We start from the raw sequence: 26460 nt of genomic DNA on the forward strand, positions 1-26460 counted from the left end.
AAGTAATCTAGTAAAAACCATTGAATTCACAAGAGTATAAAACAGCAAATTAAAAACACCAGTATCTCTACCTGCACATGTTCATCTGCTCATGTATCACTCCAGTGTTAATCTGATAAATTGTAATTATTCACTACTATGGCCTATTTATTGCCTTACCTCCTCATGCCTTTTGCACAAAATGTATATAGATTATTTTTTTTCCTACTGTGTTATTGACTTGTTTATTGTTTACTCCATGTGTAACTCTGTGTTGTTGTCTGTTCACACTGCTATGCTTTATCTTGGCCAGGTCGCAGTTGTAAATGAGAACTTGTTCTCAACTAGCCTACCTGGTTAAATAAAGGTGTTCTCAACTAGCCTACCTGGTTAAATAAAGGTGTTCTCAACTAGCCTACCTGGTTAAATAAAGGTGTTCTCAACTAGCCTCCCTGGTTAAATAAAGGTGTTCTCAACTAGCCTCCCTGGTTAAATAAAGGTGTTCTCAACTAGCCTCCCTGGTTAAATAAAGGTGTTCTCAATTAGCCTACCTGGTTAAATAAAGGTGTTCTCAACTGGTCTACCTGGTTAAATAAAGGTGTTCTCAACTAGCCTACCTGGTTAAATAAAGGTGTTCTCAACTAGCCTACCTGGTTAAATAAAGGTGTTCTCAACTAGCCTACCTGGTTAAATAAAGGTGTTCTCAAATAGCCTACCTGGTTAAATAAAGGTGTTCTCAACTAGCCTACCTGGTTAAATAAAGGTGTTCTCAAATAGCCTACCTGGTTAAATAAAGGTGTTCTCAACTAGCCTACCTGGTTAAATAAAGGTGTTCTCAACTAGCCTACCTGGTTAAATAAAGGTGGAATAAATATAAATAAAAAAACATTGACAGGTCAGGGAATCAGCCTCGTTGGTTTACTGATGGACACAGAGGTGTTTTGGTAACCTTGCCTGAGACCTGGAGATTTGTGTTAGCTCCCTGGTCTAATGCATAGGCTTTAGCTCAGCGGGCTAACAGGAGACCTGTGTTGGAACCCAGTCGGTCACACTGAAACCACTGTTCTCTTGGTACATAAAGTAAAACCAACGACGTGATCCCTTGCCTCTCTGTCTCCAGGGCACGTTCCCCTACGGTATCGACATCGTAGTAGCAGCTGACTACTTTGCTGTTGGGAACCTGAACAACTGTTACCTGTCCATCAGGTGAGTTAAAGATACTCTCCAGAGGTTTGACCTCTAGGGGAGCTCTTGAGCCAATAATGGACCTCCTTAATAACGAGACACAATATATTAACCAGGATGAATTACCTGACGTTTGAAGAGTCACTACCCGGGGAATGTGGGTACAATTTCATAATTGTCGACAGACAATTTGTTTGTTTGAAATATTGGGATTTTTTTGTTGTCTGTAAAATGTATTATGCGAGAAATAGGGGTGGAGACGCCTTTATGAGCAAATGTACAGTACCATTCAAACATTTGGACACACCCACTCATTCCACGGTGTGCCAAGAGTGTGCAAAGCTGTCATTAAGGCAAAGGGTGGCTACTTTGTTAAATAAATCAACATATATTGTATATGAGATTCTTCACTTTTTTTTTGGTTACTACATGGTTCCATATTTTATTTAATAGTTGTAATGTCTTCTCTATTAATCTACAATATGGAATATATTACGTGGCTCTGAGACCACCATCCGCGGGGGGGTACACAGCCCGAACGCGCACCTCCCCACAATTCCCAACCAACCCCTCTGCGTTACACGTCCTCTATTCATTTTGAATGTATTGACAGTTGGAGAAATTGCTTGAGCTGCACGACAGAATTTGAAAAATGTCAAAGGTCAACGGACCAATATTGTAGAACACTGCTGTGGTTACGTGTACACATTTAGGCCACCTTCACAGAGGGTTGTGTCTTTTAGAAACCATTTCCCTGTGTGTGTGGGGAGTGTACCTGGTGGTAGGAGTCTACCTGTAGGAGTCTACCTGGTGGTAGGAGTCTACCTGGTGGTGGTAGTAGTCTACCTGGTGGTGGTAGGAGTCTACCTGGTGGTAGTAGTCTACCTGGTGGTAGTAGTCTACCTGGTGGTAGGAGTCTACCTGGTGGTAGTAGTCTACCTGGTGGTGGTAGGAGTCTACCTGGTGGTGGTAGGAGTCTACCTGGTGGTGGTAGTAGTCTACCTGGTGGTAGTAGTCTACCTGGTGGTGGTAGGAGTCTACCTGGTGGTGGTAGGAGTCTACCTGGTGGTGGTAGTAGTAGTCTACCTGGTGGTGGTAGGAGTCTACCTGGTGGTAGTAGTAGTCTACCTGGTGGTAGTAGTAGTCTACCTGGTGGTGGTAGGAGTCTACCTGGTGGTGGTAGGAGTCTACCTGGTGGTGGTAGGAGTCTACCTGGTGGTGGTAGGAGTCTACCTGGTGGTGGTAGGAGTCTACCTGGTGGTGGTAGTAGTCTACCTGGTGGTAGTAGGAGTCTACCTGGTGGTGGTTGTAGTCTACCTGGTGGTGGTAGTAGTCTACCTGGTGGTGGTAGTAGTCTACCTGGTGGTGGTAGTAGTCTACCTGGTGGTGGTAGTAGTCTACCTGGTGGTGGTAGGAGTCTACCTGGTGGTGGTAGTAGTCTACCTGGTGGTAGGAGTCTACCTGGTGGTGGTAGGAGTCTACCTGGTGGTGGTAGGAGTCTACCTGGTGGTGGTAGTAGTCTACCTGGTGGTAGTAGGAGTCTACCTGGTGGTGGTAGTAGTCTACCTGGTGGTGATAGGAGTCTACCTGGTGGTGGTAGTAGTCTACCTGGTGGTGGTAGTAGTCTACCTGGTGGTGGTAGTAGTCTACCTGGTGGTAGTAGTCTACCTGGTGGTGGTAGGAGTCTACCTGGTGGTGGTAGGAGTCTACCTGGTGGTGGTAGGAGTCTACCTGGTGGTAGTAGTAGGAGTCTACCTGGTGGTGATAGGAGTCTACCTGGTGGTAGTAGTAGGAGTCTACCTGGTGGTGATAGGAGTCTACCTGGTGGTGGTAGTAGTCTACCTGGTGGTAGTAGTCTACCTGGTGGTAGTAGTCTACCTGGTGGTAGTAGGAGTCTACCTGGTGGTGGTAGGAGTCTACCTGGTGGTGGTAGGAGTCTACCTGGTGGTGGTAGTAGTCTACCTGGTGGTGGTAGTAGTCTACCTGGTGGTGGTAGGAGTCTACCTGGTGGTAGTAGTCTACCTGGTGGTGGTAGTAGTCTACCTGGTGGTGGTAGTAGTCTACCTGGTGGTGGTAGGAGTCTACCTGGTGGTGGTAGGAGTCTACCTGGTGGTGGTAGGAGTCTACCTGGTGGTGGTAGGAGTCTACCTGGTGGTGGTAGGAGTCTACCTGGTGGTGGTAGGAGTCTACCTGGTGGTGGTAGGAGTCTACCTGGTGGTACCTGGTGGTGGTAGGAGTCTACCTGGTGGTGGTAGGAGTCTACCTGGTGGTGGTAGGAGTCTACCTGGTGGTAGGAGTCTACCTGGTGGTAGGAGTCTACCTGGTGGTGGTAGGAGTCTACCTGGTGGTGGTAGGAGTCTACCTGGTGGTGGTAGGAGTCTACCTGGTGGTAGGAGTCTACCTGGTGGTAGTAGGCGTCTACCTGGTGGTGGTAGTAGTCTACCTGGTGGTGGTAGGAGTCTACCTGGTGGTAGGAGTCTACCTGGTGGTGGTAGGAGTCTACCTGGTGGTGGTAGGAGTCTACCTGGTGGTAGTAGGAGTCTACCTGGTGGTGGTAGGAGTCTACCTGGTGGTGGTAGTAGTCTACCTGGTGGTGGTAGTAGTCTACCTGGTGGTGGTAGGAGTCTACCTGGTGGTGGTAGGAGTCTACCTGGTGGTGGTAGGAGTCTACCTGGTGGTGGTAGGAGTCTACCTGGTGGTGGTAGGAGTCTACCTGGTGGTGGTAGGAGTCTACCTGGTGGTAGTAGTAGTCTACCTGGTGGTGGTAGGAGTCTACCTGGTGGTGGTAGGAGTCTACCTGGTGGTAGTAGGAGTCTACCTGGTGGTAGTAGGAGTCTACCTGGTGGTGGTAGTAGTCTACGTGGTGGTAGTAGTCTACCTGGTGGTAGTAGGAGTCTACCTGGTGGTAGTAGGAGTCTACCTGGTGGTAGTAGGAGTCTACCTGGTGGTAGTAGGAGTCTACCTGGTGGTAGTAGTAGTCTACCTGGTGGTAGGAGTCTACCTGGTGGTGGTAGGAGTCTACCTGGTGGTGGTAGGAGTCTACCTGGTGGTGGTAGTAGGAGTCTACCTGGTGGTAGGAGTCTACCTGGTGGTGGTAGTAGTCTACCTGGTGGTGGTAGTAGTCTACCTGGTGGTGGTAGTAGTCTACCTGGTGGTGGTAGGAGTCTACCTGGTGGTGGTAGGAGTCTACCTGGTGGTGGTAGTAGGAGTCTACCTGGTGGTAGGAGTCTACCTGGTGGTGGTAGTAGTCTACCTGGTGGTGGTAGGAGTCTACCTGGTGGTGGTAGGAGTCTACCTGGTGGTGGTAGGAGTCTACCTGGTGGTGGTAGGAGTCTACCTGGTGGTAGGAGTCTACCTGGTGGTGGTAGGAGTCTACCTGGTGGTGGTAGTAGTCTACCTGGTGGTAGGAGTCTACCTGGTGGTGGTAGGAGTCTACCTGGTGGTGGTAGTAGGAGTCTACCTGGTGGTGGTAGTAGTCTACCTGGTGGTGGTAGGAGTCTACCTGGTGGCAGGAGTCTACCTGGTGGTGGTAGGAGTCTACCTGGTGGTGGTAGTAGTCTACCTGGTGGTAGGAGTCTACCTGGTGGTAGTAGGAGTCTACCTGGTGGTGGTAGTAGTCTACCTGGTGGTGGTAGGAGTCTACCTGGTGGTAGGAGTTTACCTGGTGGTGGTAGGAGTCTACCTGGTGATAGGAGTCTACCTGGTGGTGGTAGGAGTCTACCTGGTGGTGGTAGGAGTCTACCTGGTGGTGGTAGTAGGAGTCTACCTGGTGGTGGTAGTAGGAGTCTACCTGGTGGTGGTAGTAGGAGTCTACCTGGTGGTGGTAGTAGTCTACCTGGTGGTGGTAGGAGTCTACCTGGTGATAGGAGTCTACCTGGTGGTGATAGGAGTCTACCTGGTGGTGGTCGGAGTCTACCTGGTGGTGGTAGTAGTCTACCTGGTGGTGGTAGTAGTCTACCTGGTGGTAGTAGGAGTCTACCTGGTGGTGGTAGGAGTCTACCTGGTGGTAGTAGTATATGTTATACTACCCAGAACCACAGAACATAGCTGTACCATCTGGCCTCAAATGGAGCCTGCCACTTATATTGTAGAAGTATTCTTTTTGTAAAGGAGTGTGCATAGGGACATGTCCTTTATGTTGAACCAGGGACGTTTTCTCCTCTTCTCAATGCATCGCTGACGTCTCGGGTATCTGAGCTGTCAAAGCCCTGCCTCTCTGTAGAATGTGACTGGCCCCATAGGTGCCCTATTCTCTACCGGCCCTTGTTTAACGTAGTGCACTAGAATGTCATTTCAGACTCAGCCCTGCCTCTCTCTTGAATGTGACTGTCCCCATAGGTGCCCTATTCTCTACCGGCCCTTGTTTAACGTAGTGCACTAGAATGTCATTTCAGACTCAGCCCTTCCTCTCTGTAGAATGTGACTGTCCCCATAGGTTCCCTATTCTCTACCGGCCCTTGTTTAACGTAGTGCACTAGAATGTCATTTCAGACTCAGCCCTTCCTCTCTGTAGAATGTGACTGTCCCCATAGGTGCCCTATTCTCTACCGGCCCTTGTTTAACGTAGAGCACTAGAATGTCATTTCAGACTCAGCCCTTCCTCTCTGTAGAATGTGACTGTCCCCATAGGTGCCCTATTCTCTACCGGCCCTTGTTTAACGTAGTGCACTAGAATGTCATTTCAGACTCAGCCCTGCCTCTCTGTAGAATGTGACTGTCCCCATAGGTGCCCTATTCTCTACCGGCCCTTGTTTAACGTAGTGCACTAGAATGTCATTTCAGACTCAGCCCTGCCTCTCTGTAGAATGTGACTGTCCCCATCCTAATCCTATGAGTGACGTCTCTACCGCCACCTAGACTGTCAGAGGAAACATTCCTCCCACATCATAGAGTAAAACCTGTTAAAGAATGTAGCCTCGGGGGAGACCCACTACACTTCTGACTGCAGAAGCAGATTACTGTTGAGGCCAAGATGTTGTTTACTTCCTCAACAATCTGACAATATGGTCTGTAGGCTGACGCTGAATGTTGTTGAAAAAGGAGCCTTCAAATAGCTGTGTCTAGTACTGTAGTTAGTTAGCTGGGTCCGGTACTGTAGTTAGTTAGTTAGCTGGGTCCGGTACTGTAGTTAGTTAGTTGTGTCCGGTACTGTAGTTAGTTAGTTAGCTGGGTCCGGTACTGTAGTTAGTTAGTTAGCTGGGTCCGGTACTGTAGTTAGTTAGCTGGGTCCGGTACTGTAGTTAGCTGTGTCCGGTACTGTAGTTAGTTAGTTGTGTCCGGTACTGTAGTTAGTTAGTTAGCTGGGTCCAGTACTGTAGTTAGTTAGTTAGCTGGGTCCGGTACTGTAGTTAGTTAGTTAGCTGGGTCCGGTACTGTAGTTAGTTAGCTGGGTCCGGTACTGTAGTTAGTTAGCTGGGTCCGGTACTGTAGATTAGTTAGTTGGGTCCGGTACTGTAGATTAGTTAGCTGGGTCCGGTACTGTAGATTAGTTAGCTGGGTCCGGTACTGTAGATTAGTTAGCTGGGTCCGGTACTGTAGTTAGTTAGCTGGGTCCGGTACTGTAGTTAGTTAGCTGGGTCCGGTACTGTAGTTAGTTAGCTGGGTCCGGTACTGTAGTTAGTTAGTTGTGTCCGGTACTGTAGTTAGTTAGCTGGGTCCGGTACTGTAGTTAGTCCGGTACTGTAGTCGCACCAATACTAGTCTCAAATGTCTCTTTTATTTTGATTTCCCCCACAAGCCGACCGTTGTTCACCCTGTTATAACATAACCTGTAGTAGTTATAACATTACCTGTAATAGTAGTAGTTATAACATTACCTGTAGTAGTAGTAGTAGTTATAACATTACCTGTAGTAGTAGTAGTTATAACATTACCAGTAGTAGTAGTAGTAGTAGTAGTAGTAGTAGTAGTAGTAGTAGTAGTAGTTATAACATTAACAGTAGTAGTAGTTATAACATTACCAGTAGTAGTAGTTATAACATTAACAGTAGTAGTAGTTATAACATTACCAGTAGTAGTAGTTATAACATTACCAGTAGTAGTAGTTATAACATTACCAGTAGTAGTAGTTATAACATTACCTGTAGTAGTAGTAGTAGTAGTTATAACATTACCAGTAGTAGTAGTAGTAGTTATAACATTACCAGTAGTAGTAGTAGTAGTTATAACATTACCAGTAGTAGTAGTAGTAGTAGTTATAACATTACCAGTAGTAGTAGTTATAACATTACCAGTAGTAGTAGTAGTAGTAGTTATAACATTACCAGTAGTAGTAGTAGTTATAACATTACCAGTAGTACCTGTAATAGTAGTAGTAGTAGTAGTAGTAGTAGTAGTAGTAGTAGTAGTAGTAGTAGTAGTAGTAGTTGTTATAACATTACCTGTAGTAGTAGTTATAACATTACCTGTAGTAGTAGTAGTAGTTATAACATTACCTGTAGTAGTAGTAGTTATAACATTACCAGTAGTAGTAGTAGTTATAACATTACCAGTAGTAGTAGTAGTTATAACATTACCTGCAGTAGTAGTAGTTATAACATTACCTGTAGTAGTAGTAGTAGTAGTTATAACATTACCTGTAGTAGTAGTTATAGCATTACCTGTAGTAGTAGTAGTAGTAGTTATAACATTACCTGTAGTAGTTGTTCACCCTGTTATAACATTACCTGTAGTAGTAGTAGTAGTTATAACATTACCTGCAGTAGTAGTAGTAGTTATAACATTACCTGTAGTAGTTGTTCACCCTGTTATAACATTACCTGTAGCAGTAGTTATAACATTACCTGTAATAGTAGTAGTAGTTATAACATTACCTGTAGTAGTAGTAGTAGTTATAACATTACCTGTAGTAGTTGTTCACCCTGTTATAACATTACCTGTAGTAGTAGTAGTTATAACATTACCTGTAGTAGTAGTTATAACATTACCTGTAGTAGTAGTTGTTCTAACATTACCTGTAATAGTAGTAGTAGTAGTAGTAGTAGTTCTAACATTACCTGTAGTAGTAGTTTTTATAACATTAGTAGTAGTAGTAGTAGTAGTAGTAGTAGTAGTAGTAGTTATAACATTACCTGTAGTAGTAGTAGTTATAACATCACCTGTAATAGTAGTAGTAGTAGTAGTAGTAGTAGTAGTAGTAGTAGTAGTAGTAGTAGTATTAGTAGTAGTTATAACATTACCTGTAGTAGTAGTAGTTATAACATTACCTGTAATAGTAGTAGTAGTTATAACATTACCTGTAGTAGTAGTTGTTATAACATGACCTGTAATAGTAGTAGTAGTAGTAGTTATAACATGACCTGTAATAGTAGTAGTAGTAGTAGTTATAACATTACCTGTAGTAGTAGTTGTTATAACATTACCTGTAATAGTAGTAGTAGTAGTAGTAGTAGTAGTAGTAGTAGTAGTAGTAGTTATAACATTACCAGTAATAGTAGTAGTAGTTATAACATTAGTAGTAGTAGTAGTAGTAGTAGTTATAACATTACCAGTAATAGTAGTAGTAGTTATAACATTACCTGTAGTGGTAGTTGTTATAACATTACCTGTAGTAGTAGTTGTTATAACATTACCTGTAGTAGTAGTTGTTATAACATTACCAGTAGTAGTAGTAGTTATAACATTACCTGTAATATTAGTAGTAGTAGTAGTTATAACATTACCTGTAGTAGTAGTAGTAGTTATAACATTACCTGTAGTAGTAGTAGTAGTAGTAGTAGTGGTAGTAGTAGTAGCAGTTATAACATTACCTGTAGTAGTAGTAATAACATTACCTGTAATAGTAGTAGTAGTAGTAGTTATAACATTACCTGTAATAGTAGTAGTAGTAGTTATACCATTACCTGTAGTAGTTGTTCACCCTGTTATAACATTACCTGTAGTGGTAATTGTTATAACATTACCTGTAGTAGTAGTTGTTATAACATTACCTGTAGTAGTAGTTGTTATAACATTACCAGTAGTAGTAGTAGTTATAACATTACCTGTAATAGTAGTAGTAGTAGTAGTAGTTATAACATTACCTGTAGTAGTTGTTCACCCTGTTATAACATTACCTGTAGTGGTAGTAGTAGTTATAACATTATCTGTAGTAGTAGTAGTAGTTGTTATAACATTACCTGTAGTAGTAGTAGTAGTAGTAGTAGTAGTTATAACATTACCTGTAGTAGTAGTTGTTATAACATTACCTGTAGTAGTAGTTGTTATAACATTACCTGTGGTAGTTGTAGTTATAACATTACCTGTAGTAGTAGTTGTAGTAGTTGTTATAACATTACCTGTAGTAGTAGTAGTAGTAGTAGTAGTAGTAGTAGTAGTAGTAGTTATAACATTACCTGTAGTAGTAGTAGTAGTTGTTATAACATTACCTGTAGTAGTAGTTATAACATTACCTGTAGTAGAAGTAGTAGTAGTTGTTATAACATTACCTGTAGTAGTAGTAGTAGTTATACCATTACCTGTAGTAGTAGTTGTTATAACATTACCTGTAGTAGTAGTTGTTATAACATTACCTGTAGTAGTAGTAGTAGTAGTAGTAGTAGTTATAACATTACCTGTAGTAGTAGTCGTTATAACATTACCTGTAGTAGTAGTAGTAGTAGTTATAACATTACCTGTAGTAGTAGTTGGTATAACATTACCTGTAGTAGTAGTTGGTATAACATTACCTGTAGTAGTAAAATAGTAATAACCTCTTGCCTTGTTCTCTTCAGTGTTTACATCGCCAGTTTCCCAGAATACACCAGGCCCATGATCGACCACTTGGTAGCCATGAAGATCAACCACTGGGACGGGTAAGGGCCTTTCCTGTCCTCATGTCCTTTACACTTTGATCAAATACTTTCAAACACCGTACTTGATTTAGTTTTCCCGTTACCATGGATCCAATGGAACAGTCCCAGAAGCTAAACCAATGGAATAGTCCCAGAAGCTAAACCAATGGAATAGTCCCAGAAGCTAAACCAATGGAATAGTCCCAGAAGCTAAACCAATGGAATAGGCCCAGAAGCTAAACCAATGGAATAGGCCCAGAAGCTAAACCAATGGAATAGTCCCAGAAAATAGTCCCAGAAGCTAAACCAATGGAATAGTCCCAGAAAATAGTCCCAGAAGCTAAACCAATGGAATAGGCCCAGAAAATAGTCCCAGAAGCTAAACCAATGGAATAGTCCCAGAAAATAGTCCCAGAAGCTAAACCAATGGAATAGTCCCAGAAAATAGTCCCAGAAGCTAAACCAATGGAATAGGCCCAGAAGCTAAACCAATGGAATAGGCCCAGAAAATAGTCCCAGAAGCTAAACCAATGGAATAGGCCCAGAAAATAGTCCCAGAAGCTAAACCAATGGAATAGGCCCAGAAGCTAAACCAATGGAATAGGCCCAGAAAATAGTCCCAGAAGCTAAACCAATGGAATAGCCCCAGAAGCTAAACCAATGGAATAGCCCCAGAAGCTAAACCAATGGAATAGCCCCAGAAGCTAAACCAATGGAATAGTCCCAGAAGCTAAACCAATGGAATAGTCCCAAAAGCTAAACCAATAGAATAGTCCCAGAAGCTAAACCAATGGAATAGTCCCAGAAGCTAAACCAATGGAATAGTCCCAGAAGCTAAACCAATGGAATAGTCCCAGAAGCTAAACCAGTGGAATAGTCCCAGAAGCTAAACCAATGGAATAGGCCCAGAAGCTAAACCAATGGAATAGGCCCAGAAGCTAAACCAATGGAATAGCCCCAGAAGCTAAACCAATGGAATAGTCCCAGAAGCTAAACCAATGGAATAGTCCCAGAAGCTAAACCAATGGAATAGTCCCAGAAGTTGGTACTGTGTGTAGCCTGTTAGAGTAGAAACCGTTCTATGTAATGGAGAAAGAGGAATTCTCCTCTGCTTGTGTATCTGTTGTTTTGCAGGGTGATTCGACAGCTAGCGACAAAGGCTTTGCATAATCTGACGCCTCAAGCACCTGATTATATGGCCACAACAGGTGAGCTATGTCATTGGTCCTGTTCCCTACCTGCTCTAACACAACGCATTGTCTTCATGTGGAATGAACTGGGTGTGTTCATCTGTAGTCACTGTTCCCTACCTGCTGTAAACACAACGCATTGTCTTACTGTGGAATGAACTGGGTGTGTTCATCTGTAGTCACTGTTCCCTACCTGCTCTAACACAACACATTGTCTTACTGTGGAATGAACTGGGTGTGTTCATCTGTAGTCACTGTTCCCTACCTGCTCTAACACAACACATTGTCTTAATGTGGAATGAACTGGGTGTGTTCATCTGTAGTCACTGTTCCCTACCTGCTCTAACACAACACGTTGTCTTACTGTGGAATGGACTGGGTGACATTCATCTGCAGTCACTGTTGTTGAACACATAATAATGGGGTGGCAGAGCGTTGGACTAGTAACCGGAAGGTTGCAAGTTCAAACCCCCGAGCTGACAAGGTACAAATCTGTCGTTCTGCCCCTGAACAAGGCAGTTAACCCACTGTTCCTAGGCCGTCATTGAAAATAAGAATTTGTTCTGAACTGACTTGCCTAGTTAAATAAAGGTAAAATAAAATAGAGAACACACAGAGAGAGGTCAAAGGGCAATAGGCCAGATTTGAAACTATGGCGATATCGTAGACGTGTACCCGGAGGCTGTGTCATTACAGGCAGACCAGCCTGGCCACAAATCATGCAGGTTATATTCAAATAAATGAACCACACACACACCTGTGCAGACTGTTGATGTTCTTGCAAAGAATGAAAAGACAAAGAATAATTGAGTTAAAATGACATTTTATATTTTGATGGTTGTATTTTCAGTTATGCCTCAGCTGCTGCCCATAGCGCTGGGCATTGATCTCCACAGTCGCCACGGCGCCATTCTGGCATCTGCCGAGATCAGCCACGCCCTCTACAAGCTGGCCAATCAGAACAACAGGTACTGCAACCTCACCTCTCAACCAGCCAATCACACTATTGGCCGTAACTTATAGGAAAACCACATGAACGTTGTTGTTTTGTAAATAATCCGTCCGCAATGACAGCTTTTGTTTGGCACATCGAAATTCTAAAGACACTCGCACATCTGAGCGCTCTGTTTCTGCAGGTGCCTGGTAACAGTTGAATAACATGAGAATAAAAAGATAAAGAAACTCTCACACTGCTCTGGAGAGTATCACTGCTCTTTAATAAGCTTTACGAACCGGTCTCATACGTAGAGCTTATTAAAGAGCCGTGTGTGGGTTTCTCTGTTTTGCGGCAGGGTAGCCTAGTGGTTAAGAGCGTTGGACTAGTAACCGGAAGGTTGCAAGTTCAAATCCGCTGAGCTGACAAGGTACAAATCTGTCGTTCTGCCCCTGAACAAGGCAGTTAACCCACTGTTCCTAGGCCGTCATTGAAAATAAGAATTTGTTCTTAACTGACTTGCCTAGTTGAATGAAGGTAAAATAAAATAAAAATATCGACCCATGATTTGACTTCCTGATTTGACTGAAGCCCTTGGCTCCTATAAAGTCATAAGTCATTGACCCGTCTCTATCTCTCTTGTAGACCCGACTGTGTGTGAGATATGTGCTGTCTGGGGGGTGTTGAACATTTCTGTTGTTCGCTGTGGACAGTAAAATTGTATTGTACTGGATTGTAGACCGGTGACAGAGCTCATCTCTTCAGACTGTGTGGATGGACTCAAGAGCATTCACCAGAGGGTTAGTTCACTTCTCGCTTGTTACTCTCTCTCTTTCTCTCTGTCTCTCACTACCCCCCCCCCCGTCTGTCTCTCACTACCCCCCCGTCTGTCTCTCACTACCCTCCATCTGTCTCTCTCTCTCTCTCTCTCCTTCAATGTCTTTTCACTCACATACATGTTGTCTCAAGTGTTGACCATTCACCTGAGTCAGTTGTACCAGCATGGGTACCTGTTAATGTTGTCAATCTCCTGAGTCAACATTAACATGTGTCTATCTCAGTGAGTCAGTTGTACCAACATAGGTACATGTTAATGTTGTCTTTTAAAGTTGTAAATCACCAGTCTGTTCATCTCTAAACATGTCGTCATGTTGTTGTGTTTTAAAGTTGTAAATCACCAGTCTGTTCGTCTCTAAACATGTCGTCATGTTGTTGTGTTTTAAAGTTGTAAATCACCAGTCTGTTCGTCTCTAAACATGTCGTCATGTTGTTGTGTTTTAAAGTTGTAAATCACCAGTCTGTTCGTCTCTAAACATGTCGTCATGTTGTTGTGTTTTAAAGTTGTAAATCACCAGTCTGTTCATCTCTAAACATGTCGTCATGTTGTTGTGTTTTAAAGTTGTAAATCACCAGTCTGTTCGTCTCTAAACATGTCGTCATGTTGTTGTGTTTTAAAGTTGTAAATCACCAGTCTGTTCATCTCTAAACATGTCGTCATGTTGTTGTGTTTTAAAGTTGTAAATCACCAGTCTGTTCGTCTCTAAACATGTCGTCATGTTGTTGTGTTTTAAAGTTGTAAATCACCAGTCTGTTCATCTCTAAACATGTCGTCATGTTGTTGTGTTTTAAAGTTGTAAATCACCAGTCTGTTCGTCTCTAAACATGTCGTCATGTTGTTGTGTTTTAAAGTTGTAAATCACCAGTCTGTTCGTCTCTAAACATGTCGTCATGTTGTTGTGTTTTAAAGTTGTAAATCACCAGTCTGTTCGTCTCTAAACATGTCGTCATGTTGTTGTGTTTTAAAGTTGTAAATCACCAGTCTGTTCGTCTCTAAACATGTCGTCATGTTGTTGTGTTTTAAAGTTGTAAATCACCAGTCTGTTCGTCTCTAAACATGTCGTCATGTTGTTGTGTTTTAAAGTTGTAAATCACCAGTCTGTTCATCTCTAAACATGTCGTCATGTGTTTGTTTTGTCTTCCAGCTATTTGACAGAAAGCAGTACAGGTCAGCACTGTTACTTTCCACATTTGACTCATTCTTTTTTAGACTGTTTCTGATTATTATTATTATTATATATTATATATTATTTATTTATTTATTTTTAAATGGACTGCCTCTTTAAGGTTTCAGACCAATATGTTGTGCGACCTCAACAAATCTTTGTTGTTGTTGTTGTTGTTGTTGTTGTTGTTGTTGTGTCCTGTCTGTGTAGGGGTTTTGGTGGTGAGCTGATGAGGCCTGCAGTCTGTTCTCTCATTGAGAACATGTCCCTCTCCAAGATGCCGTTCAAGGACGACCCCGTCATCAGTGAGTTTTCACATCGGTGATATTCAGACCGTAGCTGAATGATTACTCCAGCTAGCAGGGTTCCCCAATAGATGACCCACGGGCCAAATTCATCCCCCCCCCCCCCCCGGGGGATTTGATGTGTTTTCAGAGATGGGATAATAATGGACAAACCACATCCTACCGTTAGAGCCAGGAGGGACAGTACTGACACGTTGTAACAGAGTTAACCCCTGGCAGTGTCTGTACTGTTCAGACCACTGACACGTCATAACAGAGTAAACCCCTGTCTGTTTCAGCTGGCTGGCAGTGTCTGTACTGTGTCTGTTTCAGCTGCCTGGTAGTGTCTGTACTGTTCAGACCACTGACACTTCATAACAGAGTAAACCCCTGTCTGTTTCAGCTGGCTGGCAGTGGCTGATAGACGACACCTTGAAGAGCCTCCACCTCATCTCACCTGGACCGAGGGACGGTATCAAGGTACAGTACAGCATTCTACATCCCTTTTCCCCTAACCACTAAACCTAACCATTACCCTAACCCTAACCACTAAACCTAACCATTACCTTAACCCTAACTGGTAAACCTAACCATTACCTTAACCCTAACTGGTAAACCTAACCATTACCTTAACCCTAACCACTAAACCTAACCATTACCTTAACCCTAACCACTAACCCTAACCACTAAACCTAACCATTACCTTAACCCTAACCACTAACCCTAATCACTAAACCTAACCATTACTTTAACCCTAACTGTTAAACCTAACCATTACCTTAACCCTAACCACTAACCCTAACCACTAAACCTAACTCTAACCTTAACCCTAACTGTTAAACCTAACCCTAACCTTAACCCTAACTGTTAAATCTAACCTTAACCCTAACTGTTAAACCTAACCTTAACCCTAACCTTAACCCTAACTGTTAAACCTAACCCTAACCTTAACCCTAACTGTTAAACCTAACCCTAACCTTAATCCTAACTGTTAAACCTAACCATTACCTTAACCCTAACTGTTAAACCTAACCACTAAACCTAACCATAACCCTAACTATTAAATCCAACCCCTAAACCTAACCATTACCTTAACCCTAACTGTTAAACCTAACCTCTAACCCTAACCTTAACCCTAACTATTAAATCCAACCCCTAAACCTAACTCTAACCCTAACTATTAAATCTAACCCCTAAACCTAACCATTGCCTTAACCCTAACTGTTAAACCTAACCATTACCTTAACCCTAACTGTTAAACCTAACCATTACCTTAACCCTAACTGTTAAACCTAACCATTACCTTAACCCTAACTGTTAAACCTAACCATTACCTTAACCCTAACTGTTAAACCTAACCATTACCTTAACCCTAACTGTTAAACCTAACCATTACCCTAACCCTAACTGTTAAACCTAACCATTGCCTTAACCCCAACTGTTAAACCTAACCATTGCCTTAACCCCAACTGTTAAACCTAACCATTACCTTAACCCTAACTGTTAAACCTAACCATTACCCTAACCCTAACTGTTAAACCTAACCATTACCTTAACCCTAACTGTTAAACCTAACCATTACCTTAACCCTAACTGTTAAACCTAACCATTACCTTAACCCTAACTGTTAAACCTAACCATTACCTTAACCCTAACCACTAACCCTAACCACTAAACCTAACCATTACCTTAACCCTAACTGTTAAACCTAACCATTACCTTAACTCCAACTGTTTAACCTAACCCCTAATTTTAACCCTAATTCTAAGCCTAACCTCTAAGCCTAAAATAGCGTTTTTGTCCGAATGTTCCTTGTTTTACTATCCTTGTGATTACACACACACACACACACACACACACACACACACACACACACACACACACACACCCCATATTGTGAAATTGCTTTTTTGTGGAATTTACATTGTACAGTCCTTTGGAAAGTATTCAGACCCCTTGACTTTCCCCACATTGTTGTTACTTTACAGCCTTATTCTAAAATTGATTAAATGTTTTTTGTTCCTCATCAAATCTACGCACAATACCCCATAATGACATCACAATACCCCATAATGACATCACAATACCCCATAATGACATTACAATACCCCATAATGACATCACAATACCCCATAATGACATCACAATACCCCATAATGACATCACAATACCCCATAATGACATCACAATACCCCGTAATGACATCACAATACCCCGTAATGACATCACAATACCCCGTAATGACATCACAATACCCCGTAATGACATCACAATACCCCGTAATGACATCACAATACCCCGTAATGACATCACAATACCCCGTAATGACATCACAATACCCCGTAATGACATTACAATACCCCGTAATGACATTACAATACCCCGTAATGACATCACAATACCCCGTAATGACATCACAATACCCCGTAATGACATCACAATACCCCATAATGACATTACAATACCCCATAATGACATCACAATACCCCATAATGACATCACAATACCCCATAATGACAAGGCAAAAACTTTTTTTGCTAATTTATAAAAAATAAAAAACTTTACCCAGTACTTTGTTGAAGCACCTTTGGCAGCGATTACAGCCTCAAGTCATCTTGGGTATGACGCTACAAGCTTGGCACACCTGTATTTGGGGAGTTTCTCCCATTCTGCTCTGCAGATCCTCTCAAGCTCTGTCAGGTTGGATGGGGAGTTTCGCTGCACAGCTATTTTCAGGTCTCTCCAGAGATGTTCGATCAGGTTCAAGTCCGGGCTCTGGCTGGGCCACTCAAGGACATTCAGAGACTTGTCCCAAAGCCACTCATGCGTTGTCTTGGCTGTGTGTTTAGGGTCGTTGTCCTGTTGGAAGGTGAACTGTTGCCCCAGTCTGAGGTCTGTTTTCGCTTTGTCAGTATGAGGTATTGTGTTTAGATTGCTGAGGATTTTTATTTATTTAATACATTTTAGAGTAAGGCTGTAACATAACAAAATGTGGAAAAAGTCAAGGGGTCTGAATACTTTGTATAATGGCATTGTATAATGGTTAATGTGTAATGTGGTCCTCCCCCCTATAGGAGGCAGCGGTGTCAGCCCTGGCAGCTCTGTGTGAGCAGTACTACCAGCCCCAGCCAGGCATGGCTGACCCCCAGATGCAGGGTGAGGAGCACTGTACCAGGGGCCAGGGAGCGCCATTAGAATGCTTCATAAAAACTAGCCATACCTAACACAGGTGTGTGTGTGTGTGTGTGTGTGTGTGTGTGTGTTTTCTTTGTGTAGAGGTCCTGGTGTCCCAGTATATAGCAGGGTTAAAGAGTACAGAGGTATTGACCCGATGTGGCAGTGCACTGGCCCTGGGTTCTCTACCAAGGTTCATGATCCATGGAAAACTACACCAGGTACTGTACACCTGTTAGTTAATAACACTACACCTGTTAGTTAATAACACTACACCTGTTAGTTAGTAACACTACACCTGTTAGTTAGTAACACTACACCTGTTAGTTAGTAACACTACACCTGTTAGTTAATAACACTACACCTGTTAGTTAATAACACTACACCTGTTAGTTAATAACAACTGTTAGTTAGTAACACTACACCTGTTAGTTAATAACACCTGTTAGTTAGTAACACTACACCTGTTAGTTAGTAACACTACACCTGTTAGATAGTAACACTACACCTGTTAGTTAATAACACTACACCTGTTAGTTAATAACACCTGTTAGTTAATAACACATGTTAGTTAATTACACTACACCTGTTAGTTAATAACACTACACCTGTTAGTTAATAACACCTGTTAGTTAATAACACCTGTTAGTTAATAACACTACACCTGTTAGTTAATAACACTACACCTGTTAGTTAATAACACTACACCTGTTAGTTAATAACACTACACCTGTTAGTTAATAACACTACACCTGTTAGTTAATAACACCTGTTAGTTAATAACACCTGTTAGTTAGTAACACTACACCTGTTAGTTAATTACACCTGTTAGTTAATAACACTACACCTGTTAGTTAATTACACCTGTTAGTTAATAACACTACACCTGTTAGTTAATAACACCTGTTAGTTAATAACACCTGTTAGTTAGTAACACTACACCTGTTAGTTAATAACACCTGTTAGTTAATAACACCTGTTAGTTAGTAACACCTGTTAGTTAATAACACTACACCTGTTAGTTAATAACACCTGTTAGTTAATAACACCTGTTAGTTAATAACACCTGTTAGTTAATAACACTACACCTGTTAGTTAATAGCACTACACCTGTTAGTTAATAACACCTGTTAGTTAGTAACACTACACCTGTTAGTTAATAACACTACACCTGTTAGTTAATAACACCTGTTAGTTAGTAACACTACACCTGTTAGTTAGTAACATTACACCTGTTAGTTAATAACACTACACCTGTTAGTTAATAACACCTGTTAGTTAATAACACCTGTTAGATAGTAACACTACACCTGTTAGTTAATAACACTACACCTGTTAGTTAATAACACCTGTTAGTTAATAACACCTGTTAGTTAATAACACTACACCTGTTAGTTAATAACACTACACCTGTTAGTTAGTAACACTACACCTGTTAGATAGTAACACTACACCTGTTAGTTAGTAACACTACACCTGTTAGTTAATAACACTACACCTGTTAGTTAATAACACTACACATGTTAGTTAATAACACTACACCTGTTAGTTAATAACACTACACCTGTTAGTTAATAACACTACACCTGTTAGTTAATAACGCCTGTTAGTTAATAACGCCTGTTAGTTAATAACACTACACCTGTTAGTTAATAACACTACACCTGTTAGTAACACTACACCTGTTAGTTAGTAACACTACACCTGTTAGTTAATAACACCTGTTAGTTAATAACACTACACCTGTTAGTTAGTAACACTACACCTGTTAGTTAATAACACTACACCTGTTAGTTAATAACACCTGTTAGTTAATAACACTACACCTGTTAGTTAATTACACCTGTTAGTTAATTACACCTGTTAGTTAATAACACCTGTTAGTTAATAACACTACACCTGTTAGTTAATAACACCTGTTAGATAGTAACACTACACCTGTTAGTTAATAACACCTGTTAGTTAGTAACACTACACCTGTTAGTTAATAACACTACACCTGTTAGTTAATAACACCTGTTAGATAGTAACACTACACCTGTTAGTTAATAACACTACACCTGTTAGTTAGTAACACTACACCTGTTAGTTAGTAACACCTGTTAGTTAATAACACCTGTTAGTTAATAACACCTGTTAGTTAATAACACTACACCTGTTAGTTAATAACACCTGTTAGTTAATAACACCTGTTAGTTAATAACACCTGTTAGTTAATAACACCTGTTAGTTAATAACACTACACCTGTTAGTTAATAACACTACACCTGTTAGTTAATAACACCTGTTAGTTAATAACACTACACCTGTTAGTTAATAACACCTGTTAGTTAATAACACCTGTTTGTTAATAACACTACACCTGTTAGTTAATAACACCTGTTAGTTAATAACACCTGTTAGTTAATAACACTACACCTGTTAGTTAATTACACCTGTTAGTTAATAACACCTGTTAGTTAATAACACCTGTTAGTTAATAACACCTGTTAGTTAATAACACCTGTTAGTTAATAACACTACACCTGTTAGTTAATAACACAACACCTGTTAGTTAGTAACACCTGTTAGTTAGTAACACCTGTTAGTTAGTAACACCTGTTAGTTAATAACACCTGTTAGTTAATAACACCTGTTAGTTAATAACACCTGTTAGTTAATAACACCTGTTAGTTAGTAACACCTGTTAGTTAGTAACACTACACCTGTTAGTTAATAACACTACACCTGTTAGTTAATAACACCTGTTAGTTAATAACACCTGTTAGTTAATAACACCTGTTAGTTAATTACACTACACCTGTTAGTTAATAGCACCTGTTAGTTAATAACACCTGTTAGTTAATAACACCTGTTAGTTAATAACACCTGTTAGTTAATAACACTACACCTGTTAGTTAATAACACTACACCTGTTAGTTAATAACACCTGTTAGTTAATAACACCTGTTAGTTAATTACACCTGTTAGTTAATAACACTACACCTGTTAGTTAATAACACAACACCTGTTAGTTAATAACACCTGTTAGTTAATAACACCTGTTAGTTAATTACACCTGTTAGTTAATTACACTACACCTGTTAGTTAATAACACCTGTTAGTTAATAACACTACACCTGTTAGTTAATAACACCTGTTAGTTAATAACACCTGTTAGTTAATAACACTACACCTGTTAGTTAGTAACACTACACCTGTTAGTTAATAACACAACACCTGTTAGTTAATAACACCTGTTAGTTAATAACACCTGTTAGTTAATAACACTACACCTGTTAGTTAATAACACCTGTTAGTTAATAACACTACACCTGTTAGTTAATAACACCTGTTAGTTAGTAACACTACACCTGTTAGTTAATTACACCTGTTAGTTAATAACACCTGTTAGTTAATAACACTACACCTGTTAGTTAGTAACACTACACCTGTTAGTTAATAACACAACACCTGTTAGTTAATAACACCTGTTAGTTAATTACACAACACCTGTTAGTTAATAACACTACACCTGTTAGTTAATAACACCTGTTAGTTAATAACACTACACCTGTTAGTTAATAACACCTGTTAGTTAGTAACACTACACCTGTTAGTTAATAACACTACACCTGTTAGTTAGTAACACTACACCTGTTAGTTAATAACACTACACCTGTTAGTTAATAACACTACACCTGTTAGTTAATAACACCTGTTAGTTAATAACACCTGTTAGTTAATAACACTACACCTGTTAGTTAGTAACACTACACCTGTTAGTTAATAACACCTGTTAGTTAATAACACTACACCTGTTAGTTAGTAACACTACACCTGTTAGTTAGTAACACCTGTTAGTTAATAACACTACACCTGTTAGTTAATAACACTACACCTGTTAGTTAATAACACTACACCTGTTAGTTAGTAACACTACACCTGTTAGTTAATAACACCTGTTAGTTAATAACACCTGTTAGTTAATAACACTACACCTGTTAGTTAGTAACACTACACCTGTTAGTTAGTAACACTACACCTGTTAGTTAGTAACACTACACCTGTTAGTTAATAACACCTGTTAGTTAATAACACTACACCTGTTAGTTAATAACACTACACCTGTTAGTTAATAACACCTGTTAGTTAATAACACCTGTTAGTTAATAACACTACACCTGTTAGTTAGTAACACCTGTTAGTTAGTAACACTACACCTGTTAGTTAATAACACCTGTTAGTTAGTAACACTACACCTGTTAGTTAATAACACCTGTTAGTTAATAACACTACACCTGTTAGTTAGTAACACTACACCTGTTAGTTAATAACACCTGTTAGTTAATAACACCTGTTAGTTAATAACACCTGTTAGTTAATAACACTACACCTGTTAGTTAGTGACACTACACCTGTTAGTTAGTAACATTACACCTGTTAGTTAGTAACACTACACCTGTTAGTTAGTAACACTACACCTGTTAGTTAATAACACTACACCTGTTAGTTAATAACACTACACCTGTTAGTTAGTAACACTACACCTGTTAGTTAATAACACCTGTTAGTTAATAACACCTGTTAGTTAATAACAGTACACCTGTTAGTTAGTAACACTACAAATGTTAGTTAGTAACATTACACCTGTTAGTTAATAACACTACACCTGTTAGTTAGTAACATTACACCTGTTAGTTAGTAACACTACACCTGTTAGTTAGTAACACTACACCTGTTAGTTAATAACACTACACCTGTTAGTTAGTAACATTACACCTGTTAGTTAGTAACACTACACCTGTTAGTTAGTAACACTACACCTGTTAGTTAATAACACTACACCTGTTAGTTAGTAACACTACACCTGTTAGTTAGTAACACTACACCTGTTAGTTAGTAACACCTGTTAGTTAATAACACCTGTTAGTTAATAACACTACACCTGTTAGATAATAACACTACACCTGTTAGTTAATAACACTACACCTGTTAGTTAATAACACTACACCTGTTAGTTAATAACACTACACCTGTTAGTTAATAACACTACACCTGTTAGTTAATAACACCTGTTAGTTAATAACACCTGTTAGTTAATAACACCTGTTAGTTAGTAACACCTGTTAGTTAATAACACTACACCTGTTAGTTAATAACACTACACCTGTTAGTTAATAACACTACACCTGTTAGTTAATAACACTACACCTGTTAGTTAGTAACACTACACCTGTTAGTTAATAACACCTGTTAGTTAGTAACACCTGTTAGTTAATAACACTACACCTGTTAGTTAATAACACCTGTTAGTTAATAACACTACACCTGTTAGTTAATAACACCTGTTAGTTAATAACACCTGTTAGTTAATAACACCTGTTAGTTAATAACACTACACCTGTTAGTTAATTACACCTGTTAGTTAATAACACCTGTTAGTTAATAACACCTGTTAGTTAATAACACCTGTTAGTTAATAACACCTGTTAGTTAATAACACTACACCTGTTAGTTAATAACACAACACCTGTTAGTTAGTAACACCTGTTAGTTAGTAACACCTGTTAGTTAGTAACACCTGTTAGTTAATAACACCTGTTAGTTAATAACACCTGTTAGTTAATAACACCTGTTAGTTAGTAACACCTGTTAGTTAGTAACACCTGTTAGTTAATAACACCTGTTAGTTAATAACACTACACCTGTTAGTTAATAACACCTGTTAGTTAATAACACCTGTTAGTTAATAACACCTGTTAGTTAATTACACTACACCTGTTAGTTAATAGCACCTGTTAGTTAATAACACCTGTTAGTTAATAACACCTGTTAGTTAATAACACTACACCTGTTAGTTAATAACACTACACCTGTTAGTTAATAACACCTGTTAGTTAATAACACCTGTTAGTTAATTACACCTGTTAGTTAATAACACTACACCTGTTAGTTAATAACACAACACCTGTTAGTTAATAACACCTGTTAGTTAATAACACCTGTTAGTTAATAACACCTGTTAGTTAATTACACCTGTTAGTTAATTACACTACACCTGTTAGTTAATAACACCTGTTAGTTAATAACACTACACCTGTTAGTTAATAACACCTGTTAGTTAATAACACCTGTTAGTTAATAACACTACACCTGTTAGTTAGTAACACTACACCTGTTAGTTAATAACACAACACCTGTTAGTTAATAACACCTGTTAGTTAATAACACCTGTTAGTTAATAACACTACACCTGTTAGTTAATAACACCTGTTAGTTAATAACACTACACCTGTTAGTTAATAACACCTGTTAGTTAGTAACACTACACCTGTTAGTTAATTACACCTGTTAGTTAATAACACCTGTTAGTTAATAACACTACACCTGTTAGTTAGTAACACTACACCTGTTAGTTAATAACACAACACCTGTTAGTTAATAACACCTGTTAGTTAATTACACAACACCTGTTAGTTAATAACACTACACCTGTTAGTTAATAACACCTGTTAGTTAATAACACTACACCTGTTAGTTAATAACACCTGTTAGTTAGTAACACTACACCTGTTAGTTAATAACACTACACCTGTTAGTTAGTAACACTACACCTGTTAGTTAGTAACACTACACCTGTTAGTTAATAACACTACACCTGTTAGTTAATAACACTACACCTGTTAGTTAATAACACCTGTTAGTTAATAACACCTGTTAGTTAATAACACTACACCTGTTAGTTAATAACACCTGTTAGTTAATAACACTACACCTGTTAGTTAGTAACACTACACCTGTTAGTTAGTAACACCTGTTAGTTAATAACACTACACCTGTTAGTTAATAACACTACACCTGTTAGTTAATAACACTACACCTGTTAGTTAGTAACACTACACCTGTTAGTTAATAACACCTGTTAGTTAATAACACCTGTTAGTTAATAACACCTGTTAGTTAATAACACTACACCTGTTAGTTAGTAACACTACACCTGTTAGTTAGTAACACTACACCTGTTAGTTAATAACACCTGTTAGTTAATAACACTACACCTGTTAGTTAATAACACTACACCTGTTAGTTAATAACACCTGTTAGTTAATAACACCTGTTAGTTAATAACACCTGTTAGTTAATAACACCTGTTAGTTAATAACACTACACCTGTTAGTTAGTAACACCTGTTAGTTAGTAACACTACACCTGTTAGTTAATAACACCTGTTAGTTAGTAACACTACACCTGTTAGTTAATAACACCTGTTAGTTAATAACACTACACCTGTTAGTTAGTAACACTACACCTGTTAGTTAATAACACCTGTTAGTTAATAACACCTGTTAGTTAATAACACCTGTTAGTTAATAACACTACACCTGTTAGTTAGTGACACTACACCTGTTAGTTAGTAACATTACACCTGTTAGTTAGTAACACTACACCTGTTAGTTAGTAACACTACACCTGTTAGTTAATAACACTACACCTGTTAGTTAATAACACTACACCTGTTAGTTAGTAACACTACACCTGTTAGTTAATAACACCTGTTAGTTAATAACACCTGTTAGTTAATAACACTACACCTGTTAGTTAGTAACGCTACACCTGTTAGTTAGTAACATTACACCTGTTAGTTAGTAACACTACACCTGTTAGTTAGTAACACTACACCTGTTAGTTAATAACACTACACCTGTTAGTTAGTAACATTACACCTGTTAGTTAGTAACACTACACCTGTTAGTTAGTAACACTACACCTGTTAGTTAATAACACTACACCTGTTAGTTAGTAACACTACACCTGTTAGTTAGTAACACTACACCTGTTAGTTAGTAACACCTGTTAGTTAATAACACCTGTTAGTTAATAACACTACACCTGTTAGATAATAACACTACACCTGTTAGTTAATAACACTACACCTGTTAGTTAATAACACTACACCTGTTAGTTAATAACACTACACCTGTTAGTTAATAACACTACACCTGTTAGTTAATAACACCTGTTAGTTAATAACACCTGTTAGTTAATAACACCTGTTAGTTAGTAACACCTGTTAGTTAATAACACTACACCTGTTAGTTAATAACACTACACCTGTTAGTTAATAACACTACACCTGTTAGTTAATAACACTACACCTGTTAGTTAGTAACACTACACCTGTTAGTTAATAACACCTGTTAGTTAGTAACACCTGTTAGTTAATAACACTACACCTGTTAGTTAATAACACCTGTTAGTTAATAACACTACACCTGTTAGTTAGTAACACCTGTTAGTTAGTAACACCTGTTAGTTAATAACACCTGTTAGTTAGTAACACCTGTTAGTTAATAACACTACACCTGTTAGTTAGTAACACCTGTTAGTTAGTAACACCTGTTAGTTAATAACACCTGTTAGTTAATAACACCTGTTAGTTAATAACACCTGTTAGTTAATAACACCTGTTAGTTAATAACACCTGTTAGTTAGTAACACCTGTTAGTTAATAACACTACACCTGTTAGTTAATAACACCTGTTAGTTAATAACACCTGTTATTTAATAACACTACACCTGTTAGTTAATAACACTACACCTGTTAGTTAATAACACCTGTTAGTTAATAACACCTGTTAGTTAATAACACCTGTTAGTTAATAACACTACACCTGTTAGTTAATAACACCTGTTAGTTAATAACACCTGTTAGTTAATAACACTACACCTGTTAGTTAATAACACCTGTTAGTTAATAACACTACACCTGTTAGTTAATAACACCTGTTCGTTAATAACACTACACCTGTTAGTTAATAACACCTGTTAGTTAATAACACCTGTTAGTTAATAACACATGTTAGTTAATAACACTACACATGTTAGTTAATAACACCTGTTAGTTAATAACACTACACCTGTTAGTTAATAACACCTGTTAGTTAATAACACCTGTTA

General features: G+C 39.2%; 1 protein-coding gene across 1 annotated transcript in view; it reads left to right on the forward strand.

Annotated features, from left to right (window-relative positions):
• Positions 1-26460, forward strand: part of LOC139365209 (tubulin folding cofactor D) — a 125173-nt gene that overhangs the window by 67143 nt on the left and 31570 nt on the right. The window contains exons 18-27 of the mRNA XM_071102684.1: positions 1100-1185; positions 9876-9956; positions 11070-11143; positions 11976-12093; positions 12799-12859; positions 14042-14064; positions 14273-14367; positions 14750-14826; positions 17421-17502; positions 17623-17741. Coding sequence (XP_070958785.1) covers positions 1100-1185; positions 9876-9956; positions 11070-11143; positions 11976-12093; positions 12799-12859; positions 14042-14064; positions 14273-14367; positions 14750-14826; positions 17421-17502; positions 17623-17741 — 816 coding nt within the window. The remainder of the gene's footprint in view (positions 1-1099; positions 1186-9875; positions 9957-11069; positions 11144-11975; positions 12094-12798; positions 12860-14041; positions 14065-14272; positions 14368-14749; positions 14827-17420; positions 17503-17622; positions 17742-26460) is intronic.

The sequence above is a fragment of the Oncorhynchus clarkii genome, chromosome 13 (genome assembly GCF_045791955.1).
Source record: "Oncorhynchus clarkii lewisi isolate Uvic-CL-2024 chromosome 13, UVic_Ocla_1.0, whole genome shotgun sequence".
In the NCBI taxonomy this organism is placed as follows: domain Eukaryota; kingdom Metazoa; phylum Chordata; class Actinopteri; order Salmoniformes; family Salmonidae; genus Oncorhynchus; species Oncorhynchus clarkii.